This window comes from Athene noctua, chromosome 15 (genome assembly GCF_965140245.1).
Source record: "Athene noctua chromosome 15, bAthNoc1.hap1.1, whole genome shotgun sequence".
NCBI lineage: Eukaryota > Metazoa > Chordata > Aves > Strigiformes > Strigidae > Athene > Athene noctua.
In genome coordinates, this window is record NC_134051.1 from 13,950,931 (window position 1) to 13,976,830 (window position 25,900).

The following is a 25,900-nucleotide window of genomic DNA, read 5'->3' on the forward strand; positions in this document are numbered from 1 at the left end:
CACTGCGGAGCCCCAGCACCCCCCCCCTTCCCCAGAGACAACAGGAGCCCGCAAGGCCCCAGCGAGGCGATCACAGCCGATCCCTTTACCCCGAGGAAAAGGGAAGCTGCTTTAAGCACCAGCCCACACTGTTAAATCACGCCATAATGGGCTTATTTCCTACATTTGGTGGCAGCATAGTATTCAGGATAATATTATCGCTACTTGCGCAGGTTGCTGCCAAACCAAAAGACGGAGCTGAGAGAGTTAAATAACGGGGATGGGGTGTGAATCGCTAAAAAGTCTTTCCCAGAGTCAGTTCTCTGTTTGGGGGAAGTTATTTTAATTCTGTGTCTCGCAAACAGCCTCACTGTGTCCTCTGGAGCCAGCCTGACTGACACTACAACGATTTTTAAAATAAAGGATGTGCAGGGGCAGCTCATCCTCAGCAGCCAGGGAGGCAGCCCCGCTCCGAAGCGTGCAGTACGAGTAAGGCTGTACCTGTGCCCAGCGCCGGCGAGGGCAGCGCCCGCTCCCGCCCGCGTTGAGCGGAGGCACGGCCCCATGGACACCGCTCCGCCGGGACCTGCCTTCGCCTCGCAGGTGAGTGAATCCGCGGCGAGCGCCAGCCTGCGCGGAGAGCGGCCGCCGGGAGAAGGAGCGCTCTCCTCGGCGGGAGAGCGGCGCCCTGCCGGCCTCCCCCGGCGCTGCCCCCGGCGCCCACCTCGGCCTGGAGCCCGCGGCGGGGCCGGGGCCGTGCGGGGCTGAGGCCGCCCGGCGCCCCCCGCGTCGTCTCCCCCGCCCAGGCCGGTGCCCCCCTCAGCGCGGGGCGGGCGGCGGGGAGGGGACGAGGAGGCGCTCCCGCGCTTTTGGAGACGCACCTGTGGGGAGCGCCCGCCTGGGCGGGAAGTCTCTTATGTAAGGGATGGCGGGGAGCGGGGCCGGCCCCGCGGCGGGGCTGAGGGGGGTGCGGCGGGGGCCGGCTCCGCGGCGGTGCTGATGGGCGGGGGAAAGCCCCACGGACGGGCCGCTCGGGAGGGGGAGGCCGCCGGCCGCTCAGGGGGGCTTCGCAGAGGGGTCCGCGGGGCAGGGCCGGGCCGGCGGGCAGCCCCCCGCGGGCGCCTCGGAGGACGGGCTGGGCTGCGCTCGCCGGGCTGCCTCGCCCTCGCTCTCACCCGCACGCTGTCCGCCAAGGCGGCGTTCCCCTTCGGCGGCAGCCCTTCCCCGCCGGCTGGATGCCGCGGCGAGTCCGTCCAGCCTCCCGCGCTCTGCCCCGGCAGCCGTCGCCTCCCGCGGGCTCGCCCGGCTCCAGGCGGGGCTCGGCGGGCGCCGTGGCTGGCTGAGGGAGTTGTGCGAGAGACCGCGCCGGTGCTCCGCGGGGGAGCGGAAGGTGGGTGCCCCGGGCGCCGCACGCTGGCACCAGGCAGCGCGGGGAGGCTCCTCGCTCGCCCTCTCTCCTCCTTCCCGCCCCTGCAGCGCCCTCGCCTCAGCCCTCCCGCTTCGGGGCCCCCTCCACGCCCCTCTCCCCAGCCCGCCGCGCAGCGCCGTGCCCCGCACTCCCACCGCCACCTCCTCCTCCTCCTCCTCCTCCAGCGCGCTCCCTCTCCCGCGCACTCCACAAGTGCCGCGCTCTCGCTCCTCCGGCGCTGCGCGGGGGGCGGCGGGCGCTGCGCGGGGGGCGGCGGGCGCTGCGCGGGGGGCGGCGGGCGCTGCGCGGGGGGCGGCGGCCCCGGCCCGGCCCGGCCCGCGGGGGGCTGTCCGTGGTGCTGAAGGCGAGCGCGGGCTGAGCGGACGCCCGGCCCCTGACGGAGCCCCTTTATGTTCAGCTCCTGGCGCAGCGCAGCATCCAGCAGCAAGAGCGGCGGCGGCGGCGGCAGCAGCAGCGCTGAGCCGGGGCTGGCAGGCAGAATGGAAGGCTTTATTCGGCTGCTCTTCGGCTACTTGGTGGCGGACCTTCTCACGCTGGTGTGTCGGGCTCAGGAGAAAGCTGGCCAGCAGCTGGGGAGCTTCGTGGTGCTCTCAGGAGGAAACCACTCCAGCCTTGGGGAACAGCTAGATCCCTCCGAGCCACCTCCCACCCCGGACTTCTGCAGGGGCTACTTTGACGTGATGGGGCAGTGGGACCCCCCCTTTAACTGCAGCTCTGGGGAGTTCATCTTCTGCTGCGGCACTTGTGGCTTCAGGTTTTGCTGCAAGTTCAAGAAGACAAGGCTGGATCAAAGCACCTGCACAAACTATGAGACACCGTTGTGGATGAACACTGGGAAGCCTCCTTCCCGCATAGACGACCCTCTGCATGACCCTACCAGGGATAAAACCAACCTCATTGTCTACATCATATGTGGGGTTGTGGCAGTCATGGTGCTGGTGGGGATCTTCACCAAACTAGGGCTGGAGAAGGCGCACAGACCCCAGCGGGAGCACATGTCCAGGTAAGGCTGAGTGCCAGGCAGCAGGGTCCCCTTCCCCCCTACCTCCTCCCCTGCCCCTGAAGAGGAGAGAGGAGCCCATGTGTTCCTGCTAAACAAACAACTCCTGCCAGGCAGTCTGCATTCCCCTGCAAGGCGACTGAGAGAGACCAACTTTGGTGAGCAGAGGTCCTGTGTTCCCCAAGCCCAGGTTATCAAAGTACATGCATACTGAGGAAGACTAGAAATAATTGTGGAATCTGCACAGACAGTAGTCCATTTTTATCTGCAGTGTTTGACCCTCTCCCCAACAAGATCCAGCAAGTGTTCCCGGATATACTGTGCATGAATAGGAAAACAAAAAAAATCCTGAAACCAGCAACACTGAATTATAGAAAGCCTGATGGGTTCCCTCTTCCAACTGTTTCAAAGCTTGGAAAATGTTTTTACTTCTCAACAGAAGGATGTAAACAAATGTCATCTCACCCTCCCTCTCCAGCTGCAAAATTGTTTTGGCAGGACCTTCCCTACTCCCCCAACCCTTGCAAGTGTGTGAGCTATTTGTAAAATGTCTGAGCTGTGAAAATGAGCCAGGGTGGAAGGGAAGAGGGAGACACAAAAAGGAAAAGCTATTGTAAAATGTCTTAGCATTATTTTCTCTTACTGTGAGAGGTAAAAAATGGCATATGAAAGTATTGTCTCATCCGTATGTGTGTGTGTTATACTCTGTATCCACAGTGTAATGGCTGAGTTATATCGAAGAGAACCTCCCCCACCTCGAGTCAGGCATGCTGTGTACTGTCTACTCCAGATACTGGCTGCCTAGTGGTGGATAGGCAGGTGGGCAACTCAGGACAGAGCCCAATGGCTTTAACAACATATTCCAAACCCAGATTGTCACAGCAGTTCAAAATCAAGGCATAACACATTTGTCAAGTTTGCAGTCTGTCTGATTCTTTATGCTAATCCCAGGCACATGAAAGTAAAGCAGATGGGGGAAAGGCATTAAAAAAGGCAAACAGCTCCATTAAAGAGTCTAAATAGATTCCAGCATATTGGGCAACGTCAGTGATGAAATGCAATTAAAAGGATACCTCCTACTGGACGTGCAGCGTGTCAGAAAGCTTCCTTTTGCCCTGACTGGCAATGGTGTAGTTCACAATCTTTAAAGCTTAGATGAAGAGTCATCCTTTGAAAGACAGTCCAACAGATCAACTCAACACCTGGAACCTTATATTTTACTGAAGTTTCTGCATGACTTTTTGATTCACAGCTTATCCTGAAATGAACAGAGAAAGCCACAAAAATACTCCTGCAAGTGCATCACCAGTTCACTAGCAATTATTTGCTATTTATAAACTGGCTGATATGGATACGCTTTTACTACAGAGGATCAAAGCACGCTGCAGAAATTTTGGTCAACTTAACACTGTGTGTCAGTGATACTTCTGAAAGATGTCTTTTTGTGGAGCAAGGTATAATAATCTTTTAGACATTTTGAATATTCTCAACTACTCAATTGAGAAAATGAATATATGGGTCACAATTTCTTTTTTAAATCTTACTCTTAAACTACAGCACTTGTTTGGAAAAAGCTCTCCCTTGCTTCATCCTCTTTCTGTAGTGTCTTCATGCAGGCAAAAAGGCAAGGCTCGTAGCAGTTACAAAACCCAAGACAGAGTGAAGTTGTAGCCATCCCTGCCTATATATGGCTTAAATAGGTCCTATTTCTACTAGTAGAAATATTTGCTGCCTAAAGTACAGGTGTGAAGTATTCAGAAAGGATATTCTGTTTTAGTTTATGGAAATAGAATTATAAGGGATTGGAAAATCATTCAGAAATCCTTCAGTCATGTATGCATAAAGATTAGGGTTTTGAAGTGGTTCTTAGAAAAGGTCGTTTGTTACCCCAATTACTTAACGGTGTCTGAGATCTTGTACTTGTCTTGCCATGAAAATGTTCAAGACAGGATTATATAGAAACTTGGAAAGTCATGATCACATGGAAAAACAGTCACCCACTCAGTACACATAATAGCTAGTCATGTTCTGAAAAAGCAGCACTATAGCTTTTTTTTTTAAAAAAAAGTTCTCACACTCCTATTACTTTGATTTAAATTCATTTGAAAATTAATTTGAAAAGGAATTAGATTTTTAAATCCCTTTGGCAATCTAAAAATCTGTTCATTGAGTGAAGAATTGAAGTAACCTCTTTGTCCTCAAATGTGTGTTTAGCTGAAATACTCCATCCTAGCTCATTTTACACTAGTAATGTTCTGAAAAAAAGGCTGCAGTGCTTAAGAAATAATTTATGTGTTTAAACAGTTAATAGTACCAACAATTAAAAATAATATGTAGCCTATATTCATATTCACCTTCTTTTATAACACTCATTAGTACAATATCATGAAAAGAAACCCAAAAAGAACACTTCTTATGGTTTTTTTTCTGTGCTGAATCGTATTAATAAGCAAAAGTATAATGCATTGAGTGTTAGGTAGGCCAAACAAAAAGTACTAAGTGTTACTCCATTTTGGCTGGCATCAAGAAACACACGGAGGCTGATTTGTCATCTATTTCCTTAGCTAAGATTGGCTTCTTTCCCTTCCCTAGCCAGTGGCTACATGAAACACTTGAATCTTCTTCATTCCTATGAACAAGATCACCTATGGAAGGGATGGTACTGCTTAACAAAAAAGACAATGCATAATGTAAACTGATCTTTTTTTATGAGGGCTGATTTTTTTAAAAAGGTGGCCAGAATACAACTGGTGTAAATTACGTATTTCCATTTTTGATTTACTAAAAATATCTTAAAATATGAACAGAGACCTGACACATGGGAATAAGAACACTGACTTATAAATAGGGAGAAAACTGTGCCACACTAATTCCTTGCATTATTTCATCTTGCAGTCAGTGTATCTGCTGTTGAAGTAAGACACTGGTGTGTGTAAGTGTGGTAATGTTAATAGAGGAAACGTCAGAGGCTTGGTGAGCATAGTTTCTGTACAGTCACCTTTCATTACATTTTGTTTACTGCTATACCAACAAAAACCAAGAACACTCGATTAATTTCACTGAATTTTCCTGAAATATTTGATAATGAAAAAGCATCAGAGAAATGTGTTTATTCAGTGAGAACAATCTATAGGAAAAATATCTCTATTGGGCAAGTTTTTTTAGGAAAAATATAATCAAAATTTGTCCTTTTTTAGAGAGATTGTTACTTCCTTTTGTTTTGAGAGAAAAGGCCAAGTGTGGCATTGGTGACATTTTCTTTCTTGTTAGATCAGTGCTTTTCAGTAAAACACTCTTACTGTTGGCATGGAACTGTAAATCTGAAAGATGAAAACGAAGAGGGGAGTAGAGTATTAACACTACATGGCATATTTCATTTTAGACATCATATGATAAAGTTTTGTTTATATCATTCTTCTCATTTTTACATTTGTTACTTGACATTAAAAGGAGATAAATATTCCCTTCAGCTACAATGTCCAAGAACTAAGCAGTAATAGTAGCGTCCAAACAGCGTAACTCTTCCTTTACCCTCCTGCTTTCTAAGAGAATAAGGGAATAAGATGGTGTATGTTACCAGATATGGCAAAAAGAATGTGTGGCAGTGTTGTGCCTCAAAAGAAACAGAATTGATCTGCCTCATGAAGCAGATCTAAAAGCTCTGTTAAGGCATGTGAGGGCAGCATGTTCTTGCTGCTTAAGACTACATCAATGGGACTTCCAGGCTCCACTAGTTAAAGTGGAGAATCCTCTCTTGAAAATGAGTAGAAGAGGCAAGTGTTTTACTTCTGTTTCATCAAGGAGACTTTTCTGTAAATAAAACTACATCTTTGTCTTCTTCCCTAATCCTTGTGGAGAACGTGCAAATAAACCAAGAACTGAAAGGACAATATTTACAATCATGCTTGTATGCTATAGCCCCTGGTTTTTTGAAGCAGTGCTGCTGAGTATGTTAGCAGCTTTCCAAATATTGTGAACCATCTGAGTTCTTTCTTCCTTCATACTGTGCGGAGCTCATGAGTTAAGTCTTTTGTTGATCATTGAAAAGGCATGTACCTGGGGCCAAAAATAGTCTGACTTGCCAAAATCCTGAATCCTATGTGTGAAATTATTTCCCTTATGGGTTTTGACCCAGTTTTAGAGGCAAAATACGACAAGTGACCTTTCATAAAATAACCTGTGTTTCAGCTTCTTCAAGCTTGTACCCATAAGGGAAATGCCTGGCTCCACATGCTTTATGACACCTGAAAATAGTATTACATATCCAAAGAGAAAAATCTTATGGCAACAGAAATGCTGAAGTTTTGTGATACTTGGATAGTTCTGGGACGCAAACTCCTATGTAGGTAGCATTTCTCCACTTTTGAGTTACTGCAATCAGTATCAATACACAAGACTAAATTATTATCACTACCTGAATAGAAGGCTACCTTGTATTTTGCATTTCCTTAAAAAGCCCTTCAGTATAGAAAAGGTGAGATAAAGACTCTCTATGTAGATGTAATTTTTCAGTGGGACTTACTCTAACAATTTCTTCAGATAATGAACAAAATCTATATGACGATATTCAGGTGAGAAAAATGCATGAAGGTATTATAACAGTTTGTTGGTCTATGTGGAATTTTTCAAAGCAAATGTCTGTTCAAGGATTTTGTTACATACTGGGGCACAAACCTCCCTTTATCCATTTCATTATATAGGCAAATCCCTAAAAGAACAAAATGCAGGTACAGCATTTCCTTTGTACTTCAGTTATACCAGCCGCTAGACATTTTTAACTCTCCCTGACATCAGTGGAAGATAAGGACAAGCTCTTTATTATATGTGCTATTTTGCCCTGAGACAATTGTTCAACTTTGGCTAATGGTATAAACATAGGTGCTGTGTTGTTAAAAACAGAACTTGATGGTGAGTAGTTCCTTTTTTCTTAATATAGTGGGAGTTGGACAGCCAATTCCTTAAAACCCATTTGAAAAAAAGCCACCCTAAAATGGTAGAAAACAGTTGGCATTTTCACAGACAGGCAGTTGTTAATCTGCTATCATATGGGGTGTTATTTGAAGTCCACAGTGAACAATATTTACCATCAGATTAAGGGCAATGAGGAAAGCATTTCTGAAAACCCGCTCTCACAGAGTTGGGAAACACTAATCCATGTATTACAAGCTCTCACAGTTTTAACTTCCACATTGAAGTTAAGAACTTTCATTTGCTTTTCTTTCTTTCCCTTCCTAGAAATGTGTCCAGCTGCCTCTGAAATTAGAATTAATGGTGATGTCAATAATTTCCTGTAATTTTCTATACAAGAGATATTTGCATAATTGACTAGATATTAATGGTTTTGGTCCCCACTTATTTTAAACTATGATTTGCAATATAATGCTTTCCTTTTGCATCATTTTCTACATACTTTTGTGAGATCTCTTCTATTGAATTTTTATTATTCTGCTATGTAGGCCAGCTCTGCTATTTCTGCTGTATAAGCATTGCTTCAAATAGGAGCATAGCTCTGATACCATTAATCATTTGGTTACTGTCTTCTGACCTTTTGCAGGATCAACAGAGTAATCTGTAACATGTGGATCACAACTGCAACTAATATTTTAATAACATAATGCTAGCCATAAACACAATGAAACATCAGTATTGTTCAGCTGTGTACCAAAGCAATGATCCTGCAATCTTAAAGCAAGATACAGCTCAGGATTCCTCTCTCTCTGTAACTTAAATGAAGCTACTTTTTAATATTTAAAAGTACAGTGCTTCTTGATCAAGAAATCATCATTTCACGAAAGTACAATGGAGGACCTAGATGGCGCTTGCCATGGCTTTCAGCAGTGAATGTGCTTATTTTTATTTATTTATTAACTTATAAACTAGTCTTTCTTGATGCAGTATCTGGAATGCTATGTAGTTTTGCTGAAAATTAAACTAAACTGGGCCCAGTGCCCAGAAAATGCATCCATTCCCTTAAAAAAAGGAGCTCAAAGTACTTAAAAATTAAAACTAGTGAAACAAAAAGGAGGCAAATAATGGCCAGTGATGCACTGACCTGAATAGAAAAGACTTGCATTGAACCATGAGGCCACTGGTAACACATACCATAACTTTCCTTTGCCTAAGGCAACAGCTTCTGCAGGTGGGCCAGTTATTTTGTGTGGCACAGTAGTTCAGCAGGTAGCTGGATGGCATATACCTAAGGGCTAATCCTGCTCCTACAGAAGCCAGCAGTAAAACTCCATAGCCCAGAATGACAATTAGATGTTGCCATGCTGAGAGTTTCAGAGCTTAAAACTTAGTCACTAACTCTTGGGTCCACAGGGCTGATACAGGCATGTGTGCTTATCTGTGTGCCTAAAAATGAACTTATACTCGGCAGGACACTTGGCAGTGAAACTTGTCCTTAGAAAATACACCAGAGCAGAATGAATCTCTCTCCCTTTCAGATATAGTTACTGCCCATAGCTCTGCAGAAAAAGTCCACAACCAGCATCAGGTTGGGCCTGGCCTAACTGTTAGGAATCCTTTTGCTTGCTCCCTCTTTGCTAGCATAAAGCTTTCATCCTGTTTCTGAATTGGCTTCAAAGCAGCAAGGACTGTTCCTGTGCTCGCTCCATGTTAATGACTAGAACACTCATAGAAGTTAGAAAGGACATTTTTGTTCTCTCCTTCTGGATGGGAAAAGCTTAAATCCCTGATCATGAAAAGTAATGTGCCTACTGGATTTCTACACGAAAATCATGTGACCTTTCAACTTTGGTGTAATTTTTGAATGAAAACGGCCAAGGCCACTGTGTTGTGTGGTGTTCTATGCAAAGGCATGTGTGAGAATTTACTTTGTCAGGCCCTGCTGGTAACCTAGGTGTGAAGATAACTAATTTATGAAAACTGTAGACAGGGGCTAGATGTTGAGGTGCACAGCTTAACCAAGGTGACAAGGTTACTGAGCACATGTAATGGCAGAACTCTGCAAGTCTCAACAAGCTTAAATTACATTCCTACAAAGCCAAGACAGCTAAAGAACGTAATGTGTGTCTGCATATTACTGCTAGCACACTGTCAAAGACAACCTAAACGGAGCCTTAGGTGCGAAGAAGTCTCACAATGAATCTGATTCCCTGATTTTGCTGTGAATGGAGCTGGTTTCTCAAGCAGACAGTATGATGGACTGCATCTCAGACTAAAAAAACCCCTTGGAATATACTGGTAATGCCTTACAGATTTTGCAGGTTCATTCTGATTTTGTTTGGTTTTCAGGGCTCTTGCTGATGTTATGCGACCTCAAGGTCCCTGTACAACAGATCATATGGAAAGAGATCTAAACATTGTAGTACATGTGCAACATTATGAAAATATGGAGACAAGACCTCCTCCAAATAATTTACGTAAGTTGCGTTATAACTTTATCAATATTTGGAATGCTGGCACTAAAATGAGCATTATGAAACAAATATTGCTGGATGTCAAATGAGGATCAACAGTACATGGGTTCTTGCAAATTAGAAATATTTTTAATTTCAGAATTAGAAATAATTAGGAATCCTTAGTGCAAATAGTGCAACACTAAGAGAAAGCAATTTTCCATAGAAAAATTAGTTATTATATTTATTTTTAATTAATGGTCTTTGTTGACTAATATTGGTTGTGTGTCTTGGTCTCCTCCTACCTGGTGTTTTTGCTCAGCTCATCAAGCTATGCTTTAATCTATGTTTTGTTATACCAAAATATGAATAGTTAAGCTTACAGCAAGATTTAACAAGATGTTTCATAGGGCTGTAACATCCAATAAGCTGTTTCATTAGGCTGTTACATCATGTCCACTAGTAAAATAGTTAAATACTTTCCTGGAGAACATCAAGTTGTATGTGGTTTCCACTTTCTCGTTTTTTTCTTTTTTCTAAGAGAAAGGTGAGAGGAAGCTATATTAAGTTTTAAATAATGTTTTTATTCTGTAACTGCTATTATGTGTTTATGTTATTGAAGGCAAGAAAAAACTGCACCTTGGAATTTCAGAGGAAATGTGGTGACATTTCAAGTGGTTCTGAAGTCCTAGGCAACTTATTTCTCAGTATTGTATTAGACCACGGTACAGATCTTTCTTATGCTCAGAGACATTTTCCTTTTGTGATGAACAGTTGCACTGCAATTTTAATTTGGATATATATTTATGTATTTTTTATGATGAACAGTTGCACTGCAATTTTAATTTGGATATGGTTTTTTAATTCATCCATATCTTAAATATATATATACACATATAAAAAAATTATATATACTTGCATACAAATTATGGAAAATATATTTACAAATTCAAGTTCAATATATTTATTAAAGAAAAGGGTAATTCAGGAAGGTTTAGATTGTTAGGCAGTGGATGGCTTTACTCTGTGCTGTAGATCAGTGTAGATTTGCATTTTACTGCAAATATACTTTCACTGCATTGGTATTTGGATTTTGAAACACTTAAGTATATGTACTAGTCTTTACCTTATCTTTCTGTAATTATAGAAGGCAGAAAATTTGCTTATGATTTTGCAATGAGTTTTATTTGGACAGCACTGTGCAGTTATTGTGAGATTTTACTGCTTTCTTCTGTGGGAAGGGTGTAAAGACAATGGGAGAGAGCACAGACTCATACGCTGCATGCACTCCTGATACTTGTTTTGTGATAGAGGCTGACTGTGATTTCTTATGCACATTGTTACAGAGTAATAGGACAGAATTAAAGCTGTGACCTCTGGTAAAGATACCACATATAGTGAAGTGTGACACCTAATCTGTCTGCACTGCTCTCCAGCAAAGTACTTCCACCTGGGCCTGTGCAGTTCTACACTGCAGAGGGGGAAGTACATACATACTGCAGCATTTCATCCCTAATTGTATAAAAACACACCACTTCTGGAGGGGAACTTATGCTTCTCTCTCAATCAAAGGTGCTCTAGCCCCCTGGAGCTGAGGTGGTGAACTTCTGAAGGTTTAAGGAGGATGGGAACATGCCTATATCTCTCTTTGATCTGTGTATTAGCTCTTTGCTGATCTCTGATCCTTCCTGTGACCATGTTTGCAAGACGAAAGATGCCAAAGGGTAATGAAGTTAGGGTACAAATCCTTATTTTCTCTCATACATGAAATGTTTATTTAGAATCCCAGTCAGTGAAGGAGCCAGAAAGTAAAGAGATTCTTACTAATTGATTGTGTCTAGATTTTTATAATCATCACACTGAGATATTTTGATTAAAACTCTTTGTATACTACAATATAAGACATAGCACAGCAGGTCTTTAAACTCATTGTTTCTTGGATTTGAACTCAGATTTAAGCATTGCTTCTATAAACTCTTGCATAGAAATGCAACTCAGAGCCACATAGTTACTGCATTAACAAAGAAAAAACCCAAACATTTAAGAGTACCTTAGGATCTTGGCTTACGATGACCCCAGACATCCCTACCACCTCTGTCTCGGAATTTGGCCCTCTGGAACAAGTGGAAGAATTGTAAGTGAAAAAAGCTCCTGCACCACCACAGTCTACAACACAGAAGCACTAGTGCTGCTTTGGAGCTATCTTAATCCATGGGGTAATGAATAGAGGCAGTCCCAAGACTGCTTCACATGCAGCTCAGGCATTCTGCTACAGATGGAAATCTCAGAAGCAAGCAGCTATGATGGTAACTTTTTCAGTCTTTAGTCAAATTTATGGATTAAGTCAATCATTTATATCATTCAATGCACACCTTCAAGTGGTGAAATTACTCAAAGCATTCTATAACCGATATTACATAGACATACTTCATAGAAAGTAGGTCATTATTCTGTATTTGTTGCCATTATATTCCCTCATGAACTCGTCTAAAACATGACTAAATGACCTACTAGAATTAGCCAGAACATCACAAATGGTTAAAGTCTGTTGAGAGCCTGTGCATTTATGGTGGAGAAAAAGAATCTTTATACAGAAAAGTTATTAAGATAAATTTTCCAAGTCCAGTATTTCAGCAATTTGAAATTTTATAGTGGAGTTCTGAAACACTACAAGAGTGGATGTTACTTGCAGAAACTCTGTCAGTGCAGCATTGCCTGCTACTAGTGTTGGAAAAGTGACAGGCTTTTTTTGGTATTTTTACAAGCAAATAAACCAGAGTGAATTACAGCTTTTGTAGAAATTCTATTCCAGATCTTTACTTATATAAAGCAAATGAAATGGTACAAAATCATAGCATCAGACACTTTGAGGTGTATTTTTAAAGTTTTCTAAATTACCACTTTCAATCTACTGGCCATCTCCAAATGAGACTTAAAAAATTGAGGCTGATGTACTTTTCACATTGGTCTATCGATAGGAATAGAGCAAGATGAATTTCTTAGACATTATGTATCCCTTCTGCATTGTGTCTTGCAGAATACTGAAAGCAAACTGTTGAAGGCCAAACATTATTAAAAATGTTCTAATTTGAATGCTCATTTGCTCTTTATGCCCACTTGAAAACATTTTGCTGATGCTGCCAACCTGTTCTGAAAGTGGTTTATGAAGGGAAGCTCTGTCAAATGACAAACTTTGCATGATCTCTGACACTGAAAATGAGTGTGGTTTTGTTTCTGGACTGTTTGTTACCAGAACAATTTCCTAAGTTGCCTGCAGCTAGCACAGCTATTTGCCAAAACTAGCAGTCCGATGCAGAGATCTCTTTTCAGCATCTTGCAGTTTACTCAGTTTCTCGTCCCTTCTTTTCTAGTATTCAGAAAAGAACAGACATATTAGATGTTCTGGAAAAACACATGTTTTTTCTTTGGCCATGTGAATCCAGACAACCTAGATGCCTTTTAGTAAAAGCTATTTTGTCCTTAGTGATTGTTAGTTCTCATCATTTTCTTCCAGTACTGTGCTTTACCAATGATTACTTCTCTGTTTTTTTCCCTTCATTCACACACATTAGAATGTAGTGGTGCTTTGTCAACAAACAGCAGACACCTACCAAGAGCCACAGCATTCAAGTTTTCTAACATGGAATGTTAAATAAAATAAAATTTTTAAAAGGACATTTAAAAGTTATGTGAAAAACATAAACCAAAAAGCAAATCTTCCTGCAGAGTTTGAGTTGTTTTATTCATCTCTGACTTTCAAGAATCTTAAGAAAGCACCAGCATTCAAGATTTTATTTTTTTTTTTTTTTCTTTCTACTTACTGTGTTAGAAGTAAGCAGTTTATTTAACTTGCTGGGATTGTAACACTGGTGCAGCGGCAGTTAGAAGGCTTTGAAGCTACATCCTCATTTCTGAAACATGATTATTGCTATTATTTCTAATTCATAATCTATGATTGCAGTGAAACAAATACTTCAGTGCAATCCACAGTCACTTTTCCTAATGATCAGTAAAAGCTCCACTACTTTCTCCTCAAGAATAACTAGCCTTGCACTAGTATATATAAAGCATTTATGCAGACTCCCAAGATAAAGGTGGCTTTAAAGGGAAGCCAGTTCTAGACTATGGAGGTTTTAAGATGAAAAATGCTAGCTTTTAGTTAGTTTGACATGTATGGATTATTTCTTCATTTTGAATTTACCATTTAAAAAAAGAAGTGAATTGTAAACACACCACTCAAAGAAGACAGTGTTGCACTGTATCGAATGGCCATTTTAACACTGGCCAAGGATTTGAAGCACATATGATTGAAATTATTTTTTCTCTTCTTAAATATATGCAAGGGAATAATGTGTTTGTTGCTGCATTTGATTGTCAGTTGTCCTGGATACTTACTGACTACAAATTCTAATGCTGAAAACAAATCTAAGACATTTCTTTAACTGGTGCCGTACGATAAGTTAACTTTTGCTGTTTCTTTGTTTCTGTGTTGAGACAGTAAGCATTTAAATAGGGGGGTGTTTTTTGAAGTTGTCACATATTAGAATAAGAGTTCTGTATCGTGTATTCCTGTGCTTTCCCCCATTTCTGTAAATAGAAGCTCAGCCTCTGTTTTCCAGTGAAACTCACTAGTCTGACACTGAAAATACAGTTAGAATTTGCAAGGGGTTTTTTCAGTCTCTTTCATCCCCAGTGAATATGCTTTTTGTTGTTGTTGAATACAGTGGTCTTTGGCAAACTAATTATTTTTATGTTTAACATACATAAACATGTTTATATCAGATCATTAATTGTATCACATTGCCTAAATAAAATTCCTACTGTTGCTCATTGGAAATAAGCAGACAGGAATATTCAGAAACTGTAGTAAAGAGAAGCACTATTCTTTGAAATGCGAAGCTCCCGGAGTATATAAAACATGATAGCTAATTTACTTACACAGTAACTGTTGGACAATGAATTGCATAATATTGAAGAAGTAGTTATTGAGAATGTGCAGGTATTACTGTAACAATGTGCTTCTGGTGACAGGGACCTTGAAACTCTACCAAAAACCTTGCTCAGACAGGGGGCTGCAAAATCTGAAGGACTGAGCAAATAACTATGTGTTTGGCCTCATTGGTATCTAGGTTGTGTGATTACAGTAAAATGCTTTTTTTTTCCAGATGTGGCTATATGCATATGTCTAGCCCAGAGGAATTAGACTATGTTCTTCTTAAACTTTAATTGGCTATTTTCCTCCTCACTTAGAAGTCCAGGGTTCCAGCCATGTTTTATGAGTGAAAAGATGGACAAGATTAGTTAAGTTTTCAGCCAAGAAAAAGATAGAACAGTAACATAAGAAGTGAAGAAGTACTGCTGATGGAGTGCTCCCAGACAGTGAAGAATGAGGGAGAATAAAATGGCTAGGCTAATTGGAGGAAATACTTAGCTCGCAAGAAACTGTAGTGCTATGACAGAGGGAAGGAACTGTAGTTAGTACGTATTGGGAGTCTAAACACATTTGAAGCCTTAGTCTTCACTTCCACTACGCAAAAGCTCATTTTACTGGAGTTTCTATGATCTATCCAGGAAGCACCTTAACACTATTCCACAAAATCTGATAATTTAGGTTAAATTCCTGAGCTAAAAGGTAGTGTACTTAAGTTAACCCTGCTGGAGGGCTACTTATTACATTTGATTGTAATATACAAGGAGGACAAATTCCACATTTAAATTGTACACTTTACAAAACTAATTATCCAAGAAAAAGCCCAAGAAAAAGTACCATCACCAGCTATGTCAAAAGAAATACTGTATTTTAAAAATAGAATTTTTTGAGGTTAAAAGCTGCAAGCTGCTTTGTTACAGCTATCTTGAGACCACTTTAGAAACCACTTCAGTTTCTAGATAGTGACTTCAACTTAAATTATGCTACCAGTAGAACTTCAAAGCATTAGCAAATTGGTGACAGAATTTTTGTTAATATAATTACAGCTGTAGCAATGCATTCCAGAGCTCCAAAACTTCCATGCTGGAAACAAAATTTCCCATATAAACTTCAAGTCTGAAGATACAGTGACTGTGTTGCAAGAGAAATGCAAGACAGTACTGTTTAATCAGTTCTGAATGTGTGTTTAGCCTCACAATCATTAATATGAAAAATGTTTCTAATTTACATTCAGATTTTAATTCAGATGCATGATGCTGATTTATGAGAAGATGCCATGAAAATTCTTGAAACACCAATGAATATTTTCAAGGAAGTTAATTATAACCTGAGAATGAGAGCTTCTGAGTTTGTTTAGGAAAGACAAAAAGTAAACCAAATGAAATGTCTAAGTTGTCATTGATTGTTGTACATTTCATCAAGCAATTTTATTTAGAAAACAAGATGATTTAAAAAATGTTAATATATATCATACCCAATAGCTTTTTATTTATAACTACACCAGTCTTCACCAAGTGTAGTATGTCAGAACTCTAGCAATGCTCCTACCATACAATTAATTCCATGCCTTTGGAATCATTCTGTTGGCTTAACCTGAAAAATAATAATATAAAAAAGCTAATGCAGATAGTAAACACAAAATTTTGCACAAACAAGGACTGTGGGATTGCATCCTGGGTCTATAATCAAGTAAAACTCAAGTTAACAACATTATGTATGTTCAATGGGTCTCCTCTTTATTCTAAACTATTTCTTGTTGGATGTGGTTTTATTGGAAACGCTATGACAATCTTATGCATCCTACCTGCAGTTGTAGTCAGTGGAATATGTTTTGAACCATATTGCATAGGTCTTCATAAGGTCTGCTCCATATAACCATTTCCATTAGGACTGAACAATGAAGTTTTCACTCTTTCTTCATTTATTGTACAATGAGACCAGACCAATTAGATTAGATTACTGCCTTGCATCCTATCATTTACTTTCTCAGCTTTTAATTCAGATAAATTTGACATATCTTAAAAAAATATTTATCAATGTAAAATGTATTTTAGAGAAATAGAGTTAAACACTGACATTATCCTTTAGCAGCAATAATTAATATTATGGTAAAAATTATTTGGAATATAGTTTTATGGTTTGTAATGTAGTTTAAAACGCTGCATGTTTATTCAATAAAATAAAAATGATTGTCATGACAGAAGACAGCATTGCTGTATTAGACTGTTACATAGGCAGCTTTGAGTCACACAACAGCAGACTTAAGAAGCAGATATAAAGGATGAGACTCATTTTGCTGTCATTGTGGTGCAGATCAAAGTACTCTGAAATATTGCCCAATAGTGCGGGGATGTATTTACCATCTATAAGATGAAAAGTTCAATATCTAAACGTGGTTTGGCTTTGGAAAACAGTTATGTGTTTTCCTTGCGATTCCGCTTTTACTTCTGTACTATCAGCACAATTATTTAATAGTGTTTAGTTCCACAGCTGTTATCAGATACTGATATCAAATACTCCCCTGAAAATAAAGGCAATGCTTAGAAGAAGCAGCATCCTCTGTTGCTTTGGCACTTTGCAATCTCAGTTTTACCAATTAAATTTTATTAATGAGGTGATATTCCTCATTAATAAAATGAGGAATTGAGGAACTCGATTTAATATCTTAAATTTTATTTTGTTTTTGGACAGATACACTGAATAATAGTATTCTCAGTGTTGAATAACTTCTATTGCAAAATATTCCCACTGTTAACCACAACTGTCAGTAAGATCAATCATCAATGCTTCATGCCTGTTGCAATCTTTCATGTCACTGGGATTCTTCATGTCAAAAACTGGTATAGGAAACCATGCCAAACTAATAGGAATGATGTTTTGAAAAAAATCTCCCAACAACACAATCTTTTTATGATTATATTCTGCCAGATTTTAGCTCCTTAAAATGAAGAGGATAGAGACTGAGATACCTTTTTTTTTTTTTTTCTAATATGGCATGAGTCACCTCATTGAAAGGCGAACAAAAAGTACCTTTTGCTTTCACTGTTGGTTTGCCAACACCATCACACAGACAAACTACACTCGCCTTTTTCATGCCAAAACAATATCGTTTTTAACTGTTGACTTACAGCTTAATTACCTCTCTAAATCCATTAACTCCCACCCTGCTATTTTGTCTCAAAAATCATAGATTTGTAACACAAATGATAAAAACAATAATTCATTAATACATCAGTTTCTGTTCATGCATTCAGGCACAAGCATTCACTATTGCAAACTGATATATCCACAGCTAAACATACACATCTTTCATCAGTTTGGCTGTGTGAATCTTTGATACTATGTTTTAGATGTTAAAATGCTCTTAGCAGAAATTTAACATTTTGTAAAATTACTTCCCTCTTCATTTTTTAATCAGTCATACCAACTGTTCCAAGCAGAATTAGTACAGTAGTTACAAAATAAAGTAGAAGAGGTTGGCTGCATACATTAAAAAGTTTATAAATACGCATCCCAATATTATGAGGCAGTTGTGATATGCTGTTCAGTGAGAGATACTTTTGTGAATTTCAATATACAGTTTCAATCATAAATGATTTTCCATACCTTTGTTCTATGTTCTCTGCTTTACATCATAGCTTTCCTTGAAATGTACACATTGCCTCTGACTCCAGTTTTATTATCATAAGATAAAGTCAAGAAGGGAAATGAGTGTGTTTAATATTTATGAAATAACATTGTTGTTGATTTTTGTAATAGAAAAAAATAGTTTAAAAAAATCTCTGGAACTGCGATACAAAACTATATTGATAATCATTCCCAGATTATTACAATGTGGATTTTAATGTTTTCTTAGTTATATTGATAAATTTAATCTTTAATTTTTAGTTACCACATTTAAGTAGCTTTTAAGAACCCTGCAGTAAGGGTTCTTCTAACTCATACATTTAAGAAAAATGTCTATGCACCCAAGTTTAAGGCTATAACTATACTTCTGATTTTGTAAAATAATCCAATTGTCTTTTGCCATCCAGTCCTTACCAATTAAAGGAAATGCACATTTCATAAATATTATTTATACACATACATGACCATATACAAAAGAGAATGTGCATGACAAAATCTGGACACTGTTTGAGTTAACAGTTTGTTTAGCTGGAAGTGTCCACAATAAAATGTCTCAAAACACGGATCTGTTTTTTGCCCTGGAAAGTGTGTTCTCAGTGTGTTAGTTTGCTTTTTACATCCTACAGCACTAGCCAGGAAAAAAAAAACCCAACCTTTCCCATGTAGGCAGTTGCTCTTCCAGAGCTAATCTGATCATTCCTTATCACTTTTGAAGTGCTTTATTGTTTTCTCTTAACATACTCTGCATGCATACTAAACACTTTGCTTCCTATTGCTGTCTCTTCTGCTGCCTGTAACAAGCTGATTCTCCGTGACTACAAATACTGTTTGATGATGCTAGTTTTTGTTGTTTTAGAAAGTCTGTGGTCAGCCATTCTGGCCAACATATGAAAGAATACCACAACATAGAAAAATATGGCAAATGTCTACTAGCATTTCATCTTATCAGCAGGGCACTGAAGATGAACTACTTTCAGCCATAAATTACAAAATGGTAGTGGATGGTATTCAGAGGTGGGGGTAGGCACAGTCTGTGAGCCTTGCAACAGAAGTAGGATTTTGACAGTGCTTACAGTAATGGCTAGTTTAAGCCAATTAAATGAAATTGTGATTGGTCAAAAGTCATAGTAAAGCATTCACTGTCTTTAATGGCTCAGGGATTTTACCAAGAGGCACTACAACTCACTTAGGACTTCCTATATATCTTATTGAGGGGAATTATGTTTTTGTTATTAATCTTGAATAAGGAGAGAGATAGAGGGATATGCAGGAAGTTTATTTTATGGCTTCACAAATAACATGACATAGCTTATAGAATTCAGTGTTGGAGAAGGAAAAATTCATGTTCATTCCTAAGAGTTATAAAAGTTAGTCAGGGGAAGTACAGTGAAAGCTACCAAATAATTTACCAAATTAAATCTTCCTGAGTCATGTTTTGAGAAGCCAGGAAACTAGAAGTGGTTGAGAAGCCAGGAAAATAGAATACCCCCAGTATGCAGAACAGGCCTCTTGGAGAGCTTGTGTGGATACTGAATTCTCAACTGCTGAACCCTGGCACAAAATAGAATTGCAGGTGGCAGCTTTCACTTATATAAATGGTCTAAAATTTCTCTGGAACCTTACGTGAATAGAGAACTGAGCACAGTGGAGATTTGTTTCACTGAGGCTCTTCCAAGTACAGAGGGATCCAAGTCAGCACGTTTGCAAGGGGGTAGTTGGCCAAGAACAGACTAACTGGTCTGCTAGTCTGGCCAGTTGGGTTTGGCCTATGTAAAACAATATGCTTCTATCATTCAGAAGCAAATTAATAGATGAATTCTTGAGCATTCAAGTGTTAAAAAGAATGAGGCCTACTGACAGTATTTCATAAACAGCTTCCAAAAAGGAAAATTAGTCCTTTCAGCATCATTATCATTCAGGAGTTAAACTAAGGAAGCTGATGGTGATGTATATGTTTTTGCCCTTTCTTTTACACATCTGAGGGCCTGAAAGAATTGCTGTGCAACACACTCCCAGCAATTCCTGCTGGGGGCTGGGCTAAGAATCAGGAATGCTATTTTTTCCTAAAAGCTTTGCTCTACCTCATCAAATGACTAACTCTTGTTTAAAGAATATATTTTGCATTTATAATAATGGATTAAACTACTTCTCATTTTTCCAAAGCTGGAAGGTTGGAGAATTACATTTCTCCTATAATATCTTGTTAAAATTGCAAGTTAATTTCTGAACAGCCAGCAGTACTGTGAGGAAACATTCCTTATTCTTTGTCAAAAAGAAACGTGACCACCATTTTGTTTAGAACAGTTTCAAGTTTCTATCATAGCTCTGTAGTTAAATTGCCATTAAATGGTTTACTTAGTTAAATGAACTCCTATAGGGATTTTTTTAAAGCAGAATCATTTACATCTGGGATTGATTACTTCTTTCCCATTATTTTAACACTTTAATTTTTCTTTGGTTCTTGCTTTTCCTCCTTGCTTTAGTACCTCCACTTAAGAAAAGATGTCTGTGAAGAGGAATAGTTTCTCTTGGAAATAACTGTACCCAGCAAAGGTCTTCAAGAAACCATAGAAAATCAGAAAAAAAGCTTGCACTCTGTGTGATAAGGCATTTGCAGAAGGTTTTTGCATAGACATTTAACTAGAATAAGGATCTCTTTAAGAGTTATAATGAGGAAAATTAACTTAAAACAGCCATCATCTTATTCTCTACTACGTGTCTGGGGTTGACTTTGTGTCTGCAAGTTCTTGCATAAAAGTCAGTAAACTGAAATTTTACCTTGGATTCCCAGTACACTATTCCTTAATCATGCAGTGGTATGACTGTGATGATAGAGAGGCCAGGGACGAAGCCTGGACAAACACGTTTGTAGCAAAAGCAGTAATGATTACCAGAAACTTCTGAATCTTGAAAAATATTAAAAGTATAATAATTTATGCTTCTTTGAAGATGTCCACATTTTAGCAGACGCATTATAGAGGATAAGTGTATAAAGTAAAATTTATATTGAGATAGCTCTTTCTCTAACTTGTTCATTATATTAATAATTTAATGCGCCCACCTAAGAATTACCCAACTCACTAATTCTTTTTCTGACTGTGACCCCACACCTCTTATAGAGAGCTCTATATAACTATATGCAAATCGATTATTCTTACTTCCTCTCAGAGTAAGCAAATTACAATAGAGAAAAAAACACCAGTGCTGCAGGATTCTTTTCAAGCACATACAAATGACACACTCTGTAACGTGATGATCTTGCACTGTCATAATCTAGCATTTTAGTGCCATTAACATTTACTTGTGAAAATCTGGTTTGAAATATTTATTTGCAAGCAGCACCTTATTTCCTAGGTGACACCATTTCTAGAGATATAGAGGCACAGATGAAGATGTCTCTGAAACCAGAGACACAGAGCTAGAGTTATGCTGCAAAGTGTGAATCACCTATCTGTTCTATGCATAGGAAAAGATTTTCAGATTTTGTAAGCATCAAAATCACCCAGACGTTTTTAAAAAGGAAGACAAGTGGTCCATGAGAATCTGGTCTCTGTAAATTTGTGTTTTACACAAATTGTCCACTGGCCTTTCCTCTTTATCGCCTCTCATGTTTGTTCAGCAGGAAGAGGCAGGATTGTGCCTCTCCATTCCAACCTCTCTGCATCTCAATAACCCATACGCAGTACCACGGGTTCCTCTTGCATTTCTTGATTTTGTCTAGACAAAGAATAATATTTTCTGGGTTTTTTTTCAGAGTTATCCATTCAGGTATACATATACTGACTGATCAGCAAACAGAACAAACCAAGCAAACAGCTACAGAGTTTGCACTTCAGCCTTCTGTCTCCCTTCAGCCATTTGTTTTCCTAACAGCTGTAGAAAGATTCCATCCTTGAGGTCTAATAACATCAGAAGGAGCAAATGGGTTAAAAGTTACTAGAGGGAGTGCTAGCTAGCTAGACAAAAAAAATTACATTAGCCGTGTTCTCTTTTAAGAACAATAAATCTAGAGTTATTTACTGAGTGCAATAGAATGCTATGGGGAATTGTTAGCACGAAATTTGGATCCATAAATCAAATAAGTATTGAGATGTTGCTCTGAGAGTCTGTAATCATCAAGTAGTGAGATCTAGTCATCAAAGGTTAGGAATGCCAGGAAAACAAGAAAAGAAGGGCAGAATAATCTATGGCACATCCCCTTCCCCATGGATCAAAGAAGTTATCCATCAGCATGATGCCTGGTTTGTAGTGTCTAAATTAATTATATAGAAAAGTCTGAAAAGAGTTGGGATATGTCAGAAGATCAGATCATAGAGGAAAATACAAGCTCAAAACTTGGCAGATGATTTATTACTTTCTAATTATTCTTATTTCTACTTTACATGATATTAAGTGTATGCTAGAAGCTTCCAAGTAGAAAATCCACACAATAGTTAATGCAGTTCAAAAGCAGCATTAATCCTCCTTTATGACTTGCAACACTCTTGGGAAAGAAGATATTGCACAGCTTCAAGGATGGAAAGTCACTGGTGTTAAGCAATTTGAGCCTAACTAGCAGATTACAAAGGGAGAGCTCCTAAGTGCGTATTTCCCTGTGTGAAATCTGTGCATGTAGAAGTGGATTTACTTTCCCCATATACATGTAACTTAGATAGACTTTGAGATCAGTGAACCCTGGAAGTTGGTGAGCATGAGATAGTAACTTTAAGAATGCTTTTCTCATATAGTTAATGAGAACTCTGTTCAGCTTTGAAGAAATTAACAGAACAGGAATAATTTAATCTTAATTATCATCCCAGTAAATTAAAGCTAGAACATATGCATGTCATAATCCAACATCATCAATGACTGAATCACCAACATCAGCATGACTGAATCCTGGCAGGCAGTATGTCATGATCAACACTTATCTGAAGAATCCTTTTGAAATATTCTCATAGTAACTTGCAGCCATGAATTTTGCTAGATTTGACCTGTGTGAGATAATTGCAATTGGTATGCAGACTGCTTGCTCTCTCTTATGGATTTGATATCAGTGACAGCTCCTAACTCTGTCATTCTCACCAGCTTTACTCTGATTAAGACATGGAGTGCTTTTTTACATCATACAGAGGACTAAAACTGTAACATGCTTCCTCTTGTGTTCAAACAGTTCCTGACACCCCCTCCATATAAAAAATGGTGAGGCCTTACAGCTGGAGCTATGTCCGTATAAAGCAAACCTGAGGTTTTTTTCTGTCTGAGTGAATGCAAGCTGAGTGCCCCTGTGCATCAGTTTATTTTTGTGCTTCATATTGTAGAAAGGTGTTGCAGAAGCCAGTGCAGAGCTGGCTGTGGTCCAGCAATACAACATTATCATATTTATGGTTAGATACCTGCAACTGGATAGCATCAATTGCTGCTGCCACAGCTGTCTGAAGTTGCATCCACTGCTATCATTACCAGTCAGAGCAAGCTAGGTTTGGCAAACTATAGTATACAATAACAGCAAGCCTGGCAGATCCAATTCACAGATGAGGATCAGCATAGCCTTACCATAAAGAAATGCCAGATGAAAAGGTAACTTGCTCAGAGCAGATGTACTGAATGTATGGGATGAGAGAAGCTGTCAAAGGAAGATGACAATGAAGAGCCTCACTTCACAAGGAAGATGTCAGAAAGCACGCAGAGAGAGAGGGTTCAATTTAAAATGCTCCAGATTATTTTTTCGAATAGTATTCAAGATTTCAGAACTAGGTAATGTGTAACACCTGGAGCTGTCTACATAGCTCACTGAACTTCCAGAACAGAGAGCTGTGTCTGCAGAACAGTCATTAACCCCAAGGGCAAATTTACCGGGACTGACCATTTGGCACTGTATCAATTTATTTGGTAGATGTTTGGATCATAAATGTGCTATATTTTTCTTTCTAAACCACAGATAAATAATACCAGAAAGAAAGTAAGCAAAAATGACCCTGAAAAGCAAACTCTTTTTACAACAATAGTCATAATAACTTAATGATTTACCCAGCTGTAACTGAAGCAGGCTGAGCAAAGTCTCATTCTCCGTACCTCGATGAGTATCTAGTAGATGATACCATTGTTTCAGCTCAATCTTTAACTCTCTCTCACTTGATCTCTTTCTCACCCATCAAAGCTTTTCTTGCCTTCATGTTTGTGATTCTGCTTTTCTGTGCCTGACAGTTGTAATGAAGATATGCCACAGTTAGTGACAAGGCAAGCATTCTAGAAAAATACTGCCAGAAGAGATGAAATAGCTAATACCTGACATCGGTTTCTGGAAGTGATCACCAATATGTAAATTTATGTCATGCTCTGTAACTTGCAGAAAGAAATGTATCTGTTTAAAGGTCCTCATTAATTAAAGAAAAAAAAAATCAATGAAAACACTTATAAATGCATGGAGGAAAATAACTCACTGTTAAAATGTCATTGCACCATAAGGATCCATAAAGGTGATATGGGAAAAGACAGCATATGTTTGTCTCTGTTTCTACACCAACTCTAGCTGAAAAAGTGTGAGGAATTTTTAAAAGCTTGAAGTTGTGCTGCTCAGCTTAGAATAACAAATGTGGGATTTTAAAACAAATAATTGTGTTTTCTTACATACTTTAACATTCTTATAACTTCAGGATACCACAACTCTGTATGTGTTCTACAATATTCCTCTTCTGTCCTCATCAAATTCCTGAATGGAGGCCACTTATGTACAAAGTATGTGTTAAGTGGGCACAGTATACATAGCAACATACCTTAATATATATCCCCCACATGTGCTATGTAACATGTTTAGCACATTATATTCTCAGTGCACCATTGACAGTGAATCAAAAGGGTAAATGGAAAGTAACATAACGCATTTTTTTTCCTCAGCTGTGTAATCAATCCTTATTTTGCTATTGCCTCACCTTTAAGTATTAGCGGGGGAAGAACCTGTTTGTTACTAATACACGTTTATCTGAATATATAAACAAAAAGTGCCTTCTGAGAGACGCATTTTCTAATATTGCCTGTAGTTACTGTTACAAGATTCCCTGAACTAACTCACTGCACATTCTGAAGCAAACAAATGTATTTTAGTAGTGGCAGTGTGATTTTTCACCCATTACTTACAATGCTTTATAATTATGGTAACAATTAACTACAGGCACAGAAAAGCCAAGAAATTTGTTTCTTCAGACCTTGGGAATTAGTGCAAGATAATGCAGAAGTTACAATAGCATACTGATCCCGATACAAAACTGGGGAAAATCAGGTATTGTCTTTCATTGTCTTTGACAGTCTTTGAATTCCATCCACTATGTTTTAAATAAATACACTTGAGATTTGACAGTATAACTTGTATCAGCATAATGCTATAATAATTTCAGAAATATAATACAATAAACACTATCATTGTTTACATAATCAAGATATTCTCATCTCATAATCCAAGGATGCTTGTAGCAATCTGTTGTATCACTTACATTAACATTATTACCTACACTGGGTATGCTAGGATGTAATTTAAAACAGAAACAACAGAGTATTGGAGATAAGGAAATGCCGATCAAAACCTTAAGGATTTCTAG

At 39.2% G+C, this 25,900-nt stretch overlaps 1 protein-coding gene across 3 annotated transcripts in view; it reads left to right on the plus strand.

The window, feature by feature from the left end:
• Positions 1 to 351: 351 nt before the first annotated feature.
• The window catches only part of SHISA9 (shisa family member 9), a 191,619-nt gene continuing 166,070 nt past the window's right edge, over positions 352 to 25,900 (plus strand). The window contains exons 1-3 of one of the 3 annotated variants that reach the window (XM_074919371.1): positions 352 to 582; positions 1,806 to 2,411; positions 9,666 to 9,793. In XM_074919371.1, the coding sequence (XP_074775472.1) occupies positions 1,888 to 2,411; positions 9,666 to 9,793 (652 nt within the window). In that variant the 5' untranslated portion in view covers positions 352 to 582; positions 1,806 to 1,887. Of the gene's footprint in view, positions 583 to 1,079; positions 1,370 to 1,782; positions 2,412 to 9,665; positions 9,794 to 25,900 lie in introns of those variants that run through there. The other 2 variants (XM_074919370.1, XM_074919372.1) reach the window with 2 other exon arrangements.